The following is an 18,097-nucleotide window of genomic DNA, read 5'->3' on the forward strand; positions in this document are numbered from 1 at the left end:
CATGCGAAGACCGACCATAAGCTCAAGTTGATCCACGAATCACGCATGACAGCACATCGCATGGAGCTTCCACAGCAGAAACGTAAATGGTCATGGTCCCGACCCTCCAGCCGTCAACAGTACCAACCTCGGCAGCAGTATCAGCAGAGACAACAACGTAGAAGGCAACAGCCACAACAATGCTTCTCGCAGGGCCATCGGCGTTTTGATACTGAGAAGCGTCAACGCTGACGGTCCGGGCGGACCATTCCATCTCTCCACTCCCCACCTTCCCCTCTCCCTTTTGGGGGCCGGCTCCAAAGCCAGCTCCCCATTTGGGAGTCCATTACATCTGATAGGTGGTTGTTGTCCATCATTCAGCTCAGATATAGGATAGAATTCAACATCGTTCCTCCGTCAAGCCCGATCCGATTTACACCTTGCTCTTTGGTGCTATGCGATGAAGTCTACCAGCTGCTTCGTAAAGGAGCGATTCGACAACTCTCTCGCTCTGAAGGGTTGCAGGGATTCTATTCCAGATATTTTACGGTCCCTAAACGGGACGGTGGTCTTCATCCTATCCTGGACTTGCAAGACGTTAACAGGTACATCAAACCTAAAAAGCTTCGGATGACCACCTTACAAAATATCCTTCCGTTGCTGAGGAGAGAGGATTGGCTCGCCTCACTGGACTTGAAGGATGCATATTTCCATATCTCCATTCATCCTTCTCACAGACGCTTTCTACGTTTCACTGTTGGATCCGATATATTCGAATTCAGTGTCCGGCCATTTGGCCTCGCTACTGCTCCGAGAGTCTTCACAAAGTGTATGGCTCCATTGTGTGCATACCTGCGGCTTCAGGGTATACAAATATACTCGTACTTGGATGATTGGCTGATTGTGTCCCAGACTAGAGATAGTCTCCTGTCAGCTGTACACGAAACTTGTGCTTTGCTCGACAATCTTGGACTTTGCATTAACCACGAGAAATCATCCCTTATTCCTACGCAGGTCATCAATTTCATCGGCGCACGAATTGACTCTACACTAGAGAGGGCATTTCTTCCTCCAAACCGTCGAGACACTCTTTGTATGCATATCCATCAGATTCGACATGACAGGACAGTACAGGCTGTCACCATCCAGAGACTTTTGGGACACATGGCTGCCGCAGTTGCCATCATCCTGTACGCCAGACTTTGACTTCGGCCCCTACAGTTGTTTTTCAACAAGTCATTTCATCCACAGCGGGACCCACTCAGCAAGTTAATCCGGATTCCGCTGTCGATCCTGTGTTCCATGACATGGTGGACTGCTCCAGACAATCTGTCCATCGGCGTCCCATTCTGACCGCTCCAACCGACAGTAACCTTGCACACCAATGTGTCTCTCATCTGGTGGGGTGCGGCATGTGCAGGACTTCGTGTCCAAAGGGCTTGGAACCGACAGGAAGCGAAGAAGCATATCAACTTCCTCAAACTCTTGGCGATTTTCAACACTCTCAAATCTTTCAACACTGTCCTCCAGCGTCAAGTTGTCCAAATTGTATCAGACAACATCGCCACTGTTTTTACATCAACAAGCAGGGCGGGACAAGGTCACCTGCTCTGGCTCGACTATTGATGGAAATTTGGGATTGGTGTATCCCAAGGGACATAATACTACTGGCAGTTCACCTTGTGGGGACCGACAATGTAGAAGCAGATACGCTGAGCAGACAAATGTCAACGACCCACGAGTGGGAGTTGGACCGACAGCTTTGCGAGCAATTTTTCCATCTATGGGAATACCCGGACATGGACTTGTTTGCTACCCGAGAGAACAGGGTATGCGAACTGTTTTGTTTGAGAGCGGGTATTGGACCGGGGTCAACAGGAGATGCCCTTATGATCCCTTGGAAGAACATAACTTTCTATGCTTTCCCTCCAATTCTGCTTTTGATGAGGGTTGTATCGAAGATAGTTCAAGACAACGCTACAGGGATATTAATAACTCCATGCTGGCCGAGGCAACCTTGGTTCACCACTCTCCTTTGGCTGTCCAGAAATGTATTTCTTCGGCTCCCAACAATTCTTCATCTGTTAATACAACTCAACAGAGCAATTCGACACCCAGACTTGACTTCTTTGAAGCTGACGGCCTGGCGCATTCGATGAGTCTCACTGCTGAATTGGTTCCGACGACATCTGGAGCACTGGAAAACCCAGCTCAACAGACTGTCCAACCAAGCCCTTCCTCGGATCCTCCAGGAGTCGATCCGGGACCGGCAGCCTTGGATCTGGATATCCAAGTGATTCTTGAATCTGCTCTAAGGCTGTCAACACATTGACCGTATGTGGCGAAATGGAGAAGATTCTCATCTTTTGCCAAGTGCCATTTTCTCCGGGATTGGCCTCAATTGAGAATATTTTACAATTTCTCTTCGAGTTGCACCGTTCGGGACTTAAACCATCATCTATAAAGGTTTACGCTGCTGTCATTTCACATTACCGTGGCAATGTACAGGGCTTATCTGTTTTCTCCCAACCTTGGGTTCGGCGTTTTATTAAGGGACTGCAGAACCTTCATCCGTCCATTCATCCTGTCATGCCAACATGGAGTCTTTCCATAGTACTCCAAGCGCTTACAAGGCCCCCATTTGAACCTTTGGCAACTGTTGATTTACACCTATTATCTTGGAAAACTGCTTTCCTTGTAGCTGTCACATCAGCATGAAGAGCTAGTGAACTTTGTGCTCTTTGAATAGATCCACTGTATTTGAATTTTCATAAGGAAAAGGTCGTTCTTCGAATGGATTCAATGTTCCTACCCAAGGTGGTTACACCATTTCATATGAATCAGGAGATTGTCTTGCCTGCGTTCTTTCCATCACCATTGAATCCGATTGAAAGATCTCTTCACACTCTCGATGTTTGACGCTGCTTGGCTTTTTACAGATTTTGCACGGAATCCTTCAGGACTTCTAATAGACTCTTCGTTAAATATTCTGACCATAATAAGGGCTCTCCAGTCACATCTCAGAGACTGTCTAAATGGATCGTCCAGACTATCGTTTTGGCATATCAGTTAGCAAAGATGGACTTGCCTGCATTCCCAAGGGGTCATTCTACGCGAGCAGTAGCGGCTTCATTGGCCTTTGCGGCGGGGGTCCTGATCCAAGATATCAGCAGAACTGCAACCTGGGCTGCTCTGTGCACTTTTGCCAAGCATTATCAGCTTAATGTTCATGCCAGACAAGATTGCTCCTTTGGTAGAGCGGTTCTCTCGGCTATTCTTCGTTGACGACGCCTCCCTCCTCCGAGTCTGGTAAGCTTGCTAATCACCCATATGTGTGATGCACAGAGGCCATGATGAAGAAAAGCAGGTTGCTTACCTGTAACTGATGTTCTTTGAGTGGCCATCTGTGCATTCACACAACCCACCTGCCGGCCCCACTTGGTGTCGGTGAGTGGAAATGTTCTTAATCGGTACCATCCTTAAATATTAGGGTACCGATGATGATTACTGTGATATCATCTTCAGCCTCACGGGGGCAAACGTTTGGTCTTCAAGACTGAGTAAAATGGCGGACACTCCGCTCTATTTATACTATACAGGGGGAGGGGAGCGGAGTTTTCCCGCCAAAAACCGTTAGCTTTCCAATCTTCCGGCCTAGGCACTGCACAGGCGCAGCATCCATATGTGTGAATGCACAGATGGCCACTCGAAGAACATCAGTTATAGGTAAGCAACCTGCTTTTATGCCAAGTGAGGCCTACATTTTAAACATCAGAGACTCAGGCCTGGATTTTCAGGTTCAGGTATGGCACAGCCTGTTGCTCCACAAACGGTGCATGTTCATTGCCCACAGTCTCAAGCTATAAATGATAAAACACTATATAACACTGTGAATGTGTTTGGTTGAGCATGTGAAGGCTCAGCTGTATTGCCCCTTACGTCTTCATGCACATTGTCCATGCCCCTCACCCCAGTAAAGACCTTGTCCTGTTGAAGCAGCAAGATTTGAACAGCAATCATTCAATGTTTGCTGGAATACAATGAAAGCTCCCTCTGCCATCACGGGCCCTGCCTCATTAGTGTTCCCTACTGTGTGAAGAGTTTTGCTTGTGTTCTACTTGCTGGTTCAGATCCAGCATGTATGGCCCATCCCAATTGAGCCCTCAAAGGCTGAAGCAAATGCCTGAATAGACTTCATAATTTCCTTGAATTATGTAGTTTTTAGAACCAGAAATGTAGAGTTCTTTTATAGTGCATAGGAAATTTTATAACAATATCCTGGTGTTCAATGGTTTAGTTAAACTGAGCCCTTGTCCTAGCTTTTGGCCAAAGCTTTTGGCCAAATCCTCAACACATTCTTGGGAAACAAGTGGAATTTACTTCCAAGTAATGCTATTAGAATCTAGATTTTAAATTTTGTATTAAAGCACATTGCATGTAAGTTAAAAGCACTGTTTGTGCCTGTAAAAGTGCATATGGTATCCTTTTAACTCTAGAATTCTTTGTCTCCATGATAAAGCCTGTTTTAAAAACTGTATTCTGTGGTTTGGACCATTTTTCTTAAAAACCAACATCAAATCTGTTTCCGTTTTCTGAAAGCTTTCTTCCATCTTCCATTTGTAGTGTCAGGATACTTCCCTTGTGTTCTAGAGAAATGGATGAAGGTTTAGTGTGGGAAAGTATCGATCTTTGTAAAAGGTGACAGTGTGTTGTATTCAGGCAGTAAATTAATTCCACACTAGATCCCCTTAAGTACAAGGCAGCCTAATTTCCCTTTGACTAACAAAAACTCTGCTACAAGCCTGTGATTTTATTTGTGGAACTTGAAGGAGTAGTCAAAGTTGATTGTAACCAAAAACACAAAGGATGGCCTCTGCTTCAGTTTGTATGCCACTGTTCTACATAAATGTGCCCACACTGGCTGACAAAGCAGGAATACCAATTGTAATATAATTATAATAATGTATTTATTTAAAGAAATTCTGTATAGTTTTTCTGCCTGCATCTGGCAAAATCACCTTTATCACTCTAATACTAATTAATTTCAAAACATAATCTGAATAAGCAATTTAGTTCAGAAATACAAATAACATCTTATGTTCCTTACAAATAGGCAGTATCAATCAATAAAAACAATATGAATTAGTATTATTGATTGTTAGGGTACATATTTAATATAATCAGCAACAAGTTATTCGAAAGTGGTATGTACAGAAAATTGTAGTCAGATTTTGTACAGCCTGCGGCTGTTGATCTCTTGATCAAACTATTCTTTCTTCCATTCCGGTATTGTTCTGAGACTGGCATGGGAGGTGCAGGGAAAAGGCACTCTGGATGTTTCTGTGGATATCAACAATCACTAAACTGAATTTCCATCTTCAGGAGCAGTATAAATCAGAGGTTTGCATGTTGTATGTCTCCAGATGCTCTTGCCTACAACATTCATCAGTCCTGGCCAGCTGGTGAAGGCTGATAGGAGTTGTATGTGAAAACTTCTGAAAGACCAACCCTGTTGCAATAGTAATTGGCAGCAGGTGACTTGGCCAGGAAGCCAATGCAATGCTGCAGTGATAAGGTTTTGTAATGGAGCTTCAGGGAAGAAAGGGAAGCCTTATCCTTTCAGGATTGTATCGTTTGTTGGGAGGGTACAGCCCCCAACTTGGCCTCCTTCCCCAGTAGATCAGACAACATCATCACATGATTGGTATTTAATGTAGCATTTTAACCATTTTTCCTGAACAGCTTTCCAGAGATTTTTTGGGTCAAAGTTGATTAAACCATCTCAAAAATGAAATATTAAATAAATCATACATAGCTGAATGAATTAAATATAATATAAGCAGAGTGCCTAAGCTGAAGTCCTCCTAGTTTGAAACTTGTGGGCAGTGTCTCTTGACTGATTTGATGTTGAGCAACTGTCAAAGCAGCATATTGGCAGCTGTCAAATAGCAGCCACATGTCATGCAGCATTGTAGTTCAGCCATCAAATAAAAATAGTTGACAGTGCATGTCAGCTGGTGGCACTGTCAAATACTGAACAATATTGTATTCCTTCTGACCACAACTAAATATATCCCTAGATACCATGTTGTTTTTATTTATTTCGGTTGTATGTCTTGTTGATTAGCACAGAGCTCTCAGAACAGTTGCTGAATATGAACTCATCATGATGGCAATATATAAAATATTCAATATCTTCCATCACTATGAAAATATAATTTAGTAATTTATTTATCTATTTAAAACATTTGTATCCCTTCCAATTGTGCCACAGCACCTCTAGGTGGTTCATGATTGCAAGATAAAAACACAATAAAACCAATAACACATTAAAAATAAAATAACAATAAAATACAAGCAGAAAATATAAAACAAAGGACTTAATGGCATTAGTTGTTGTTGTTGTTTTTTTTAAAGGAAGGTCTTTGCCTGGCACTGAAATAAAGTAAGGAAGTCGCCGAGCGAATTTCCTGGGGGACAGCATTCCAGATATGGGGAGCAACTGCAGAAAAGACCCTCCTCCTAGTGGCCATTCCTCTCCCCTCCTTAAGGGATGGCTCACACAGGAGGGCCCCCTGCGTAGATCTCAAAGGCCGGGTAGGCACATACAGGTGCTCCCTAAAATAACCGGGGCCTAAGCCATTTAGGGCTTCATATATCAACAGAAGCACCTTGAATTGGGCCCGAGCCAGAACTGGAAACCAGTGGGGCTCCCATTGCCAACCAAACGGCCCTATTCCGTACCAGTTGTAATTGCCAGACTATCTTCAAGGCTACATTGAGCACATAGTAGTAATCTATTTTGGCTGTTACCGGTGCATGGGTGACTGTTTTCAGGCTCTGTCTGTCCAGGAAAGGATGAAGCTGGTGTATCCTCTGTAGCTGGAGGAAAGCACCCCTGGATACAGAGTCCAGCTGATATTCCAGGGACAGGCCTGGGTCTAGGAGCATCTCCAGACTGTGGAGACTGTCGCTTAGGGGAAGTGCAACCCCACCAAGGAAAGGGCAATGCCCCTCCAGCCTGTCAGATGACCCCCCTACTAGCAGCAACGCCGTCTTGTCAGGGTTGAGCCTCAGTTTATTGATCATCGTCCAGTCCATTATTGAGCTCAGGCCCTGGTTCAAGATGGCAACAGCCTCACCTGGGCGAGTTGTAATTAAGACTAGTCAGACCAATGTGAATCCTGTCCGTCTAACATAGTAATACAAGGCAGTTTCAAAATCTTTGTAGGAATTCACATTTATTAATTTATTCAATTTATATGCTGCCCCACTAGCCATAGGCTTGCTGGGTGGCTTATGACATATTAAAACTGATAAACAATGCAAAGACAATGTGACCACACACAACTAAATGACCAATAGCTATAAAATAATATGAAAATTCAATAAATCCAGAATAAAAGAAATATATAGATAAATAGCAACAACCCAAAAATAAGACAAAAACCAGTGCTTTTTTTGTAAGAAAAAAGGTGCCGGAACTCATGAAATTATTTACCTTTTGCACGTAGTCAATCACTGTACACACACCCACACACGTCAGTTGTGTAACGAAACATAACAGTCACCGCCCGCAGTAAGCACTCAGCGCGCGACCACATGACCAATCACAAGCCAAGCAGCACCATCACAACCAGTGCAAAGTACGCATGCATCGAATTCGACACACAAGCAGCCCGCATGCTCCGTTTTAATTATTCTGCCACCAACCTGCTATGCTCGACAGGGTGATTCAAATCCATATGGACCAAACATCAAATTTTCAAAAGTTACTTTTAAAACTTGGAAAATCTGTCGAAAAAAGTTGCCGGAGCTCTGTTCTGGTGCGTTCTATGACAAAAAAAAAAGCACTGACAAAAACTGTTAAAATTTAATTATACCAAAATCTAGTATTTAACATGAAGTCTGTTGCATTCCTTGTCCAATATTTCTTTTATGAAGAAATTTCTTTCTATTCTAAATATATTTACTTGGAAGTAAATCCTACTGATTACCGAGGGACCTACTTTCAAGTGCAGTCTAGAGTTTATTGTACATTTTAATGGAATAGATAGTGCAAACAAGAATACTTCTTAGTCTTTCATTTTTTTTTACTAGTCCCTGCAAGGTACTTTATTGTATTAATTTATGACAACTTTCCTCTGCCCATCAACCAAATCCTCTGGGTGGTATACAGAATGTATAAATCAGTGAAACATAGCATGGAATAACAACCTTGATTTAAAACAATATGAATAGAACCTGCATAAAACCTACTGTGAGGATATAATGACAATGTTCAATTGGTAGTGTTGCTAACATGACACACAACTTTTGCCAATCTCTGTGGTTCAAAGTTATGGAACTTAAAATTAGGGCAGGATTCAAAGGACATCACAGCTGATCAAGGGATCTTGCTGGGAGTTTTTCAGGACTGGAAGACAGGACCCTGAGGAAGGGCTCTGAAACCCATCTTGGTTTTTCCCCCCAGAAATCTTAGATTACATAGACATAATCTATTTCCACTGCTTGTATAGTTTGCTGTGCTTTGAGTAATTATTTGTAGGAACAACATGCTTTTATATAACGCATTGAAGGTCTTGCCCTCTCACCACTGGCATGAAATGTTATGGAGCTTCTTTCTGTCTTCTCAGATGGTTCACATAGGCATTAGCCTACCTTTGCAAACATCGGGGCTGGAAATTTGCTTCATTTTTTTAAAAGTCTGATATCTCAGGACTGTTTATTTCATTTAGGTTCCACCTTCCTTCCAAAGAGTTTAGAATATATGGATTTGAAATTTGGGTCTCCTATATTTTTCAACACCACCACATACTAATTATTGTAATTGTACTGCACTTCCATGCAAAGGAAGACTAAAGCTCTAGTAAAGGATTGCCCATATGATTTGCTCCCAGAACTATGGCATCCTTGTAAGCAGTGTAGTGCTGTCCAGCCTTTGCCTGGCCTGAACAGCAACCTGAACTGTTAATAGTTGAATGGCTTCTTTCATTCTTGCACTGCTATGGTCTGATGTGCCCCAAAGTTCTTTCTACCATGTTCCTGTTTGCCTTTGCTAAGTTAGCAGCTGGCAAATCCGGAATGTGTAGTAGTACTACCATTTCTTTCCCTGCTACCCTGTTTTCCTTCCACCCCATTTGTCTTGCAGGTATTGCATTTTTAGGAGAAAAACACAGTTATGACCTGACCTGCTTTTCCTCTTCTCTCCAGAGCCTAGTGGTGTTTAGAAAAGGACTTCTTTTGAGAATGACTCTTCTGTTAGCAGGAGGAGCTGCCATGCTGTATGTGCGATGGCGAATTATGGGCACTGGGCCACCAGCATTTACGGAAGTGGATAACCCTGCTTCATTTGCAGACAGTTTGTTTGTGAGGGTAAGTTGAAATAGGGTTGCTGCTTAGTGAATGCTAGAAGTCCATGTTTTCATTCATTCATTTGGAGGAAGGGATCAACCTCAGTGGTGGAGCAGGCATGGCCCTTAATTCAAGCCTTGCTGATGCCAACTGTAGGCTTAGAACAGTTGTTACAGTGGGCTAGTTGGACTGGTGGTCTGACTCGGTGTGAGGCAAGTGTGCACACTCTTGCACAGTTTACTTCATAATCCCCAAGGAGAGAGTCTGTCATAATAATGATGTTTTGCAGGGTGCATTTACCTGACTTGGCTAAATATGCTGCATGTTTTCATTATTGCACCATGTCAACTTAGTTGGCGTTGTCAATGATAAATCACTCAAGTTATCTGAAAGTTTTGAAACCTCCACAACTGATTTGAAGAACAGGAGCTTTTCCCCCTAATTGCATGTCCTTGGGCTCTGAACTAGAGAACTACATAACTGGGCAGAGGCTGCTGCTGCAGAAGCCATTTTTAGCCAACAGTGGGAAAACCTCAGAGACATTCACTGGCTTGAAGCCATGCAATCAGCCATCCTGGAAAGAAATCTTACTGGGGTAGCCAAATTTGTATAATAGAGACCAGGGGATGGGGTTCCTATTACACTGAGATAACAATAATTAACCTACATTTGATTAGACTGTAGAATCATAGTCAATGTCTTAATTTGATAAACATACTTTGTAAAGGAAGGCATACATACATCTCTAACATCTGGAAAAACAGTAGTAAAATGTTATTTCTGTCTCCTCTTTTTTGCCCCTCCCAGCAGCCTCTTAAGTTTAGTATGAAGTAAATGTTTGTTTTTCCTTTGACTGACAGGCTATAAACTATAATTACTACTATTCGTTGAATGCATGGTTGCTGCTGTGTCCCTGGTGGCTGTGTTTTGATTGGTCAATGGGCTGTGTGCCCCTTATTAAATCAGTTGGTGACTGCAGAATAATTGCACTAGCAGTTCTTTGGTTCTGCCTAATTGCGCTGATGTGCCAAGCCTTGTGCTCCAAAGACAGCCAAAAGAGAAGGTAAAAGACATTGTTGAATTTTAAATTTATCATTGCTGGAATAAATTCAGCACAGTTCTGTGTGTGTGTGTTTTAACAAATCAGTGGAATCAGTATACCTTAGAAAAATGCAATTGAAATAAATATAGCTTTGACTTGCATTCTCATCTAATTTGGTTCCATCAGTCTTTACACTGACTATGGGAGGCAAACTTGTAAAAAGGAGGTATGGATGGCTGCGTTATCTTCCTCCTGAAATGGCATTTGGAGATCCTTAACTCTGTGGGGGGTAAAAAGTAATTTGTGGTCAGAATAAAGTGTAATTGATGTATGTTGTTTTCCTTCACCTCTTTTCAACAGTGTTTCTTTTGTAACAATAATAAAAGAACTTAAAGTACTATACCTACATATATATGTGTGTATGTATATTCTGACTGTTGATTTAAAAAATAAAACTGCCACTGAATGATTGCTCTTTATCACTAAACAGATACAGAGAAAATAATGGGGGAAACCCAATCATTTGAAATAAATAAAAGTTGCTCTAAGAGGGTATGAGGTAAAGCAATTTTTGAGAAAATGTTACAGGTACACTTGTTAGTGTTCCTGGATAGATTATTTAATTTTTGAATCAAACATTTAATCTTTTTAATTGGCAGAATGCCAGTTGTTCAGACTGGGCATTCATTCATTCATTCATTCATCAGTGCATATTTATTGTGTTCTAATTTCCCCCTTTAACAACAAAACCAGATATATTACCTAATAATGTTTTGAGTGTTCATAGCACTTCAGGGGCATTGTTTCTGTAATCTTTCAACAGTACTATATGGTAGTATTATCTCCATATTTGTCAGTGAAAGATAGATTTGCCTAAGTTATAAGGTATGGACAAACAACTTCTTGATTAATGCTTTCAGCAACATTGCCAGTTTCTATCGTTTTGTTCAGACACAATGTCCTGGATCTTAAGATAAATTAACATTTGTGGAAAGAAAGCTTTCCATCTCCCCCTCCCTGCTCCAGCCAGCTGCACCCTCCAAAATGCCACTCCGGAGTTTGGGCTTCAAGGGCTCCTGAACAATGTGGGGGTTACTGGAGAACACAGAAACTTTTTTTTTCACATGAGCTTCCTTGAGTAACCACAGCAGGCTAGCCTGAATTTTGGCAAGGCCCTCTTCCTCAGGCAGCTGCCAGCCTCACATTGCACACTATTCTGCCGTGACTGAAGGGAGGAGGTTTGCAGGGGAACAAATTGCTTGAGATGGAAGGAGGCAACCATTTCAACAAGAAACTTTCCTTTCTGTAGCTTGCTTAAGTTTAGGTATCTTTGGATCCAAACCAATGTATACATTATGCCCACACTTGGTGGATTTTCCTAAGGGAATTTTGGATTCAAAATACCATGGTTCTTCTGTGTGGTCTCTGGGCATCACACATAATGGCTCTGTGTTTGTGCAGAGCCTATTGTCAGAAAGACTGCCAGGTGAGACTTGTCCTGATGGGAACCCCTCCCCTCCCTCCCCCTGGTATCTCTAGGGGGTTCCCACCCTTTTCCCCAGTTCCCTTCTAACCACCATTACGAGTGCCTTCAGCCTTTCCTCCTCATGTTTTTTCTCAGCATTTCTTCCATTTTTTTGTGTTTTCTCTCATTACTAGCTATCACTATTCCTTGATTTTTCTCTTTTTAACCTTACTTTATTCCGAATCACTCATTTTCCCAACAGTAAAAAAAATTAAGAAACCCTCCCATCATTGACTTGTTCTTCTGCATTCTTTATCTTGCTCTATTTTTCTTCTCCTGATTGCACTCAAGTCACTGTTTGGAAGTGCAGCTACTGTGGGAGCCTTTTTCTGCCCACTGTTTATGAGAGGAGCACTGCATAAAAGCATACCCATACAGGCTTTCACTAATCAGGCCTGGAAAAACCAGGCTGGGCATCTTTGGCCTGAAGTTCTGGATCCCCACCTTACAGACTGTTGACTCAATTGTGACAGTGCTGGCAGACCACCCATCTATCTCTCAGACTGTTTTACCTTCGTGTCCTGCCTCCTATCAACCATGGTGTCCATTCTATCCATTTCTGGGCACATGGACAAGGCCCCCTAGGCTCAGAAATTGGCCAGAAAGGCCAAGAAAATGGTGGATGCTGGGAAAGCCAAACACAAGAAGCAGCCTAGGAGCCGTTTCCCCCTGGTGCTGACTGTGGCATTGTCTCCATCCAGGCCCACCCATGGGATGGACCCAGTTGGGATTCAGTTGTTCTCTGAGGGGAAGATCAGGGATTCATCACCCTGCACTGCAGTTCACCTGCTGTCTGTGGTCTCTCCATCATCAAAAATCCCATTCTCACCACACCAGGGGCTGTCAACCTGGATGCCATTGCTGGGTCCAGCCACCAGTCCTTCTCCACACTGAGCTACAGGCTATTCGCCAGCACTGTGCTGTGCCTCTGGCTGCCAGCTGAAGGAGTGTTCCAGATACTCGCTGACAACAGGGAAATGTACAGATTTGGAGAGGTCAGAGGACCAGCAGACCCTCAGATCCATCATTGGGAGGTCCTGGACTGTCAGCCAGAGGAGTGTATTACCACCCGCCATCCCCACCGCGCTTGCTTGCCTTGCCACCACACTGAGACTCACTGTCACTGGGACCAGAGAACTATGTGTCCAACTCTGATTTCGTCCCACATGACAACCTGCTGACTTCATTGCCAGATGACATCATCATGGCACAGGGACTGGAAATCCTCCAGATGACGATGCGCTGGAACTGGAGACACAGCACCTAATAGAAAGTTCAGTGAATCTAGTCTTCAACATCATCCAGGTGGAAGATGCAGTGCCAGTGTTCTTCCTATTCTTGCCCACATGTCTTGCCTCCATGAAGGAGCTCTGGGATAGCATCTCCCAGAGTACGGGGACCTGGCTAGGGTGTTCCAGTTGGAGTCCCTCTGTCTCTGCAGGCATCAGACAGACACTGCCCACTACCACATTTACTGTGATTTGAAGGCCCCTTTGGTGTGATAGCAATTTGACACCATGCCTGGTTCACTCCAGGATTAAAGAGCGGCTGTTTGATGGGGAGGGCCTCTTCAGCACCCACATGGATGAGAAGCTGGATGCTGTGGACAAGGCGTGGGCAACAGCCAACTGAATGGGCTTTGTGCCCCCCCCCCCAGCAGCAGAGGACATGTAAGTGGACTGGAGCTGTGTACCTGTATCATCCCAGAGGCCAGTATTCCTGAGCTGCACACCAGCATCAATCCATGCAGCTGCATGGGAGGGATGCCACCTCTCTGTTCCTGTTCCAGAGACTGTAGAAGAAAAAGCTGGACACCAACAAGAGGCAGTGCTGAATACTGCAGTCAGCCAGTCACCTTCCCCCTGCCATGATCTAGTTTGAAGGTCACCTATGTACCTTCCCACCTGGGAAGCCATAACATTGGATAGTTGGTTTCTCTCCATTTTGGAGAGAATGGATATTGCACTGAATTCAACATTTTACCACCTCTTGGTTCCATGTGCTCAATACTGCTCTGTCCTGGGCTGGTGGAAGAAGTGGTCATGCTGTTGTTTGTTGAAGTGGGCAATCCAACTCATTCCTGCATGTAATATCTATCTACTCACAGTACTTTATGGTACTAAAGAAGGATGATGGCCTTTGCCCCATTCTATACCTACGGGACGTTAACTTCTATATTCCTCCATAAAAGTTCTGCTTGGTCTAACTGCAAAACATTCTGCCATTGCTGTACTAAGAGGACTGGCTCATCTTGATAGATTTAAAGAACACATTTCCATATCACAATTCATCTGAACTACCAGCATTTCTTCCAGTTCCAGATTGGCTTTGATGCCTGCCAAGTCTTGCTCCCATTTGGTCTCCGCCCAGCCCTTATAAGTTTTCACCAAGTGCACAGGTGAGCCACAGTGTGCTCACCTTTGATGGCAGGTTCTCCTACCTGGCTGTGGCTGCTAATCCACCCAAGATGAACCTTTGGATTTGGCCCGTGTTACTTGCGACTTGCTCAGAATGCTTGGACTTCATATTAACAATCCAAAATCTGACCTTTCTCCTTGCCAGTCAATCCTCTACTTGTATATTGGGGTGAGACTCAATCCATTGAAGGCAAGAGCCTACCTTCCAGCCAACAGGGAAGCAACACTGATAGGGCCCTCCTCACAGGTCATCCCCACTGTGGTGCAGCGAATGCAATGACTCCTGGTGTTGATGGGTGCAGTCATCCCATTCACTAGGCTGTGGATGCAACTGCTCCAAACTGTGGTTCAGGTACACCTTTCAAACTCAGAACAATTTGGTCCAGAAACACCTGGTGCTCTCACACTTGGTCCGGGCAAGCCTGGGTTGGTGGACTTGTTAACCCAACCTGGCAGAGGGAGTCAGCTTTGCATTGTGGGAGCCAGGCGCCACACTGACCACAAATGCATTGCTCCTGGGATAGGGAGTGCACTGTAGTGGCAGCAGGACTCATGGCATATGGACAGCTGAAGAACAAAGAGTGCATAAACTATCTTGAGCGTCTTGCATTCCAGAAAGTGCTGATTGCATTCCAGCTTCACCTCAGGAACATGCATGTTCAAGTTACCTTGGACAATACTACGTAAGTGTTCTACCTGAACAAGCAGCATGGTACACACGCCGCATCCCTGATATGGCTCACCATATACATACAGGACTGGTGCCTAGAGAGGCATTGCTCTTGTGGCTGTTTACCTACAGCAGACACCCTGAGCTGGAGGACTGAGGGGATGAACAAATGGGAGCTGCATCCAGAAGTCATCACGTGGCTCTTCCAGACTGGGGACAGGACGCCTCTTCACCATTGCAAGCAATGCAGTGTGTGGCAGCTTGTGCTCCTGAGCCAGAACTGGCCGGGGAGCAATGGGAGACACATTCCTCCTCTGTTTTACCTGGCCTCACCATTTCCACTTCTCACCAAGGTGCTGGTAAAGATCCAGAGTGAAGGGACTTTGTGCATCTTGATTACCCCATGGTGGCCTGTCAGGTGTGGTTTGCACACCTCCTGCACTTGTCTAACAGGACTTTATGTGGCTACCATTCACACCAGACATAATCTCTCTGGACCAAGAGAAGATCCTGCATCTGGATGTTGGTACCATCCATGTCATGGTGTGGAGGATTGACCAGTAGATTGGGAGACCCCCCCTCCATCCCAAGATGCAGGCAATACTGGATGCAGCCCTACAGTTGAATATGAGGTATTCTTATGCAGCTAAATGGAGCACTTTTGCCTAGCAGGAAGACTTTGGCCATACTGGATGTCCATCCACCAGATCCTGGGCTTCCTGCATACACTGTACTCCAGAGGCTTGAACTCATCCCCTGTCAAAGCTTAACTGGCAGTGATATTATTGTTCATTGCAGTGGCCAATGGTTTCTCTGTTTTTTCGTACTCATTGTTCCGTTGATTCCTGAAAGGACTGCAGAACCTTGTTCCACTTCCCTGAGCATTCATGCCAGGTTCTGCAGGCTCTCACAAACCCACCCCTTGGGCCTTTGGCCACAGTGGACCTATGCCTCCTTTCCTGGAAAGTGGCCTTTCTAGTGGCAATCACATCAGCGAGGCAGGTGGGTGAATTTTGCATGCTTCACATTGATCCACCATTCCTCAGTTCACAGGGACAAGGTGGTTCCTCCAAAGGTTGCATCACTGTTTCATCCAAAGCAGGACATTGTTTTGCCAGCATTCTTCTCGACGCCATTGAACCCAGTAGAATCTGCCCTGCATACACTGGACATTTACAGGGCACTGGTGTTGTGTCAGTTCCATACTATGTCCTTCCCACCAGTTCCGGAGACTGTTTCTGTGAATGATTCAAAGGTGAGCCAGTTAGCCCTCAGAGACTCACACACTGGGTTGTCAAAACCATCACACTGACCGCTCTCTGGACTTCAGGTTTCCAAGAAACCCAGAGCACTCTCCACCAGGGCAATCATGACTTTTACAGAATTGCACATGGGCATCCCACTGCAGGATTTCTGCAGAATGGCAGTGTGGTCTAGTTCATCAACATTAGATACTACTGGCTCAATGTCCCTGGTAGGCAAGATTGTTTTTTCATCAGAGCAGCCCCATCAGCAGTCATTGCCTGATAACACCCATGCACCTCTGTAAGGTAAGCTCACTATTTGCCCATATGTGTGATGCAGAGATCACAAAGAAGAAAATTAGGTTGCTTACCTAAAACTGTCATTCTTTTGAGTGGTCATCTATGCATTCATACAACCTGTCTGCCGACACTACAGTGGTGTCGACAGCTTTGATACCATGTTTTCCATCAGAGCTGTATCTAGAAGGTATGCTTCGGCTGTTCACTGGCCTTACCCCCAGTGGTAAGCCATCAGAAACTTTGTTGTAACCCAAAATCACAGAAAACAGACCTTCCATAACTTTTGGAAGATTATTTACTGTAATTGATCATTTGAAATACTGTGTGTTTGTATGGTAGAGAAAATCCATGACAGGTATGCATGATCTATGGCAAGGGTGGCCAAACTGATACTCAGGAGCTGCATGTAGCTCTTTTGAGTTTATTTTGCCTCTGTCTGCTTGCTGCTGTGGGTGCCCACTAGCCACTCACTGCCCCCCAACCCCTGCAGGCGCCTGCTTGTTGCTCATTGTCCACTGCCACCGCCCATGATGGCCTGTTTGCAGTTGTCAAACACCTGACATTTACAGAAAGTGGCTCTTCCATTGAGCACATGTGGCCACCCCTGATCTATGTAACCCATAGGGTAGAAAAAACACCAGTAAATACTCATGAATAGCAGCAAAGCAGCAGTTCTGGGCAACTTGAGTCCCTCTAGATGTTTTGGCTTACAGTTCCCATTAGCCCGAACCAGCATAGCTAATTGAAAGTGATGATGTACATGAGTTGTAGGCCGGAGCTTCTGGAAGTCCCTTTGTTGCTACCTCCTTCTATGCAGGCTCAGTAGCACTGGAAGTTCAAGATTATGTGGAGGAGCCCATGTAGTAGCATCATTCCACACTAGCATTGTCATTCTTTGGAAAATGACAAACACTAAGATGGAAAGGAGCCATGGCATGAATTTGTCCCATCCGATCTTTGACCTCCAATATTACTCATTGGCACACCTTGCTATAGGTACTACTCGAATAGACTCTGAGAAATTCAAACCTATAAACCTGTATCCAGACATTAACATTAAAATAAGATTTTAGTTGTTCATCCTATAATGTATTTTCTGCATTCCAGAATCCTTACCTTGGCATTGGGATTTCTCATTATTCCTTTTCTTCCTGCAAGTAACCTGTTCTTTCGAGTTGGATTTGTTATTGCAGAAAGAGTAAACTACCTCCCCAGTATTGGCTACTGTATGCTGATTACATACGGATTCAGTCTCTTGAGCAAGCAAGCTAAAAAAAAGGTACTAACATTGGTACTCCATTGGGTTGGCAAGTGGAATGCACAAAAAGGTCCTTAAAACTCATTTTTAACATGTATCTCTTTTTTCCAAGAAATTGCTTGTTGCTGCTCTGCTGGGCCTCTTGTTGATAAATGTATGGCGTTGCATTGTGCGCAGTAACCAGTGGAGATCCGAGGAGCAACTTTTTAGAAGTGCTTTGTCTGTGTGTCCACTGAATGCCAAAGTAAGTTTGTGTATTATATGTTATTAATACATGAAACATTTCAACTTCTCATTTGTTGGAAAAT

General features: G+C 44.1%; 1 protein-coding gene across 3 annotated transcripts in view; it reads left to right on the forward strand.

Annotated features, from left to right (window-relative positions):
* TMTC4 (transmembrane O-mannosyltransferase targeting cadherins 4) overlaps positions 1 to 18,097 on the forward strand; it is a 63,957-nt gene that overhangs the window by 32,018 nt on the left and 13,842 nt on the right. For all 3 annotated transcript variants that reach the window (XR_006414547.1, XM_044428543.1, XM_044428544.1), the window contains 4 exons: positions 9,193 to 9,354; positions 10,194 to 10,396; positions 17,639 to 17,810; positions 17,902 to 18,033. Coding sequence is in view for 2 of the 3 variants with exons in the window: in XM_044428543.1 (XP_044284478.1) it covers positions 9,193 to 9,354; positions 10,194 to 10,396; positions 17,639 to 17,810; positions 17,902 to 18,033 (669 nt within the window). In the remaining variant the exon portion in view is untranslated. The remainder of the gene's footprint in view (positions 1 to 9,192; positions 9,355 to 10,193; positions 10,397 to 17,638; positions 17,811 to 17,901; positions 18,034 to 18,097) is intronic.

The sequence above is a fragment of the Varanus komodoensis genome, unplaced genomic scaffold, assembly GCF_004798865.1.
Source record: "Varanus komodoensis strain SLA01 unplaced genomic scaffold, ASM479886v1 scaffold2, whole genome shotgun sequence".
Classification (NCBI taxonomy): domain Eukaryota; kingdom Metazoa; phylum Chordata; class Lepidosauria; order Squamata; family Varanidae; genus Varanus; species Varanus komodoensis.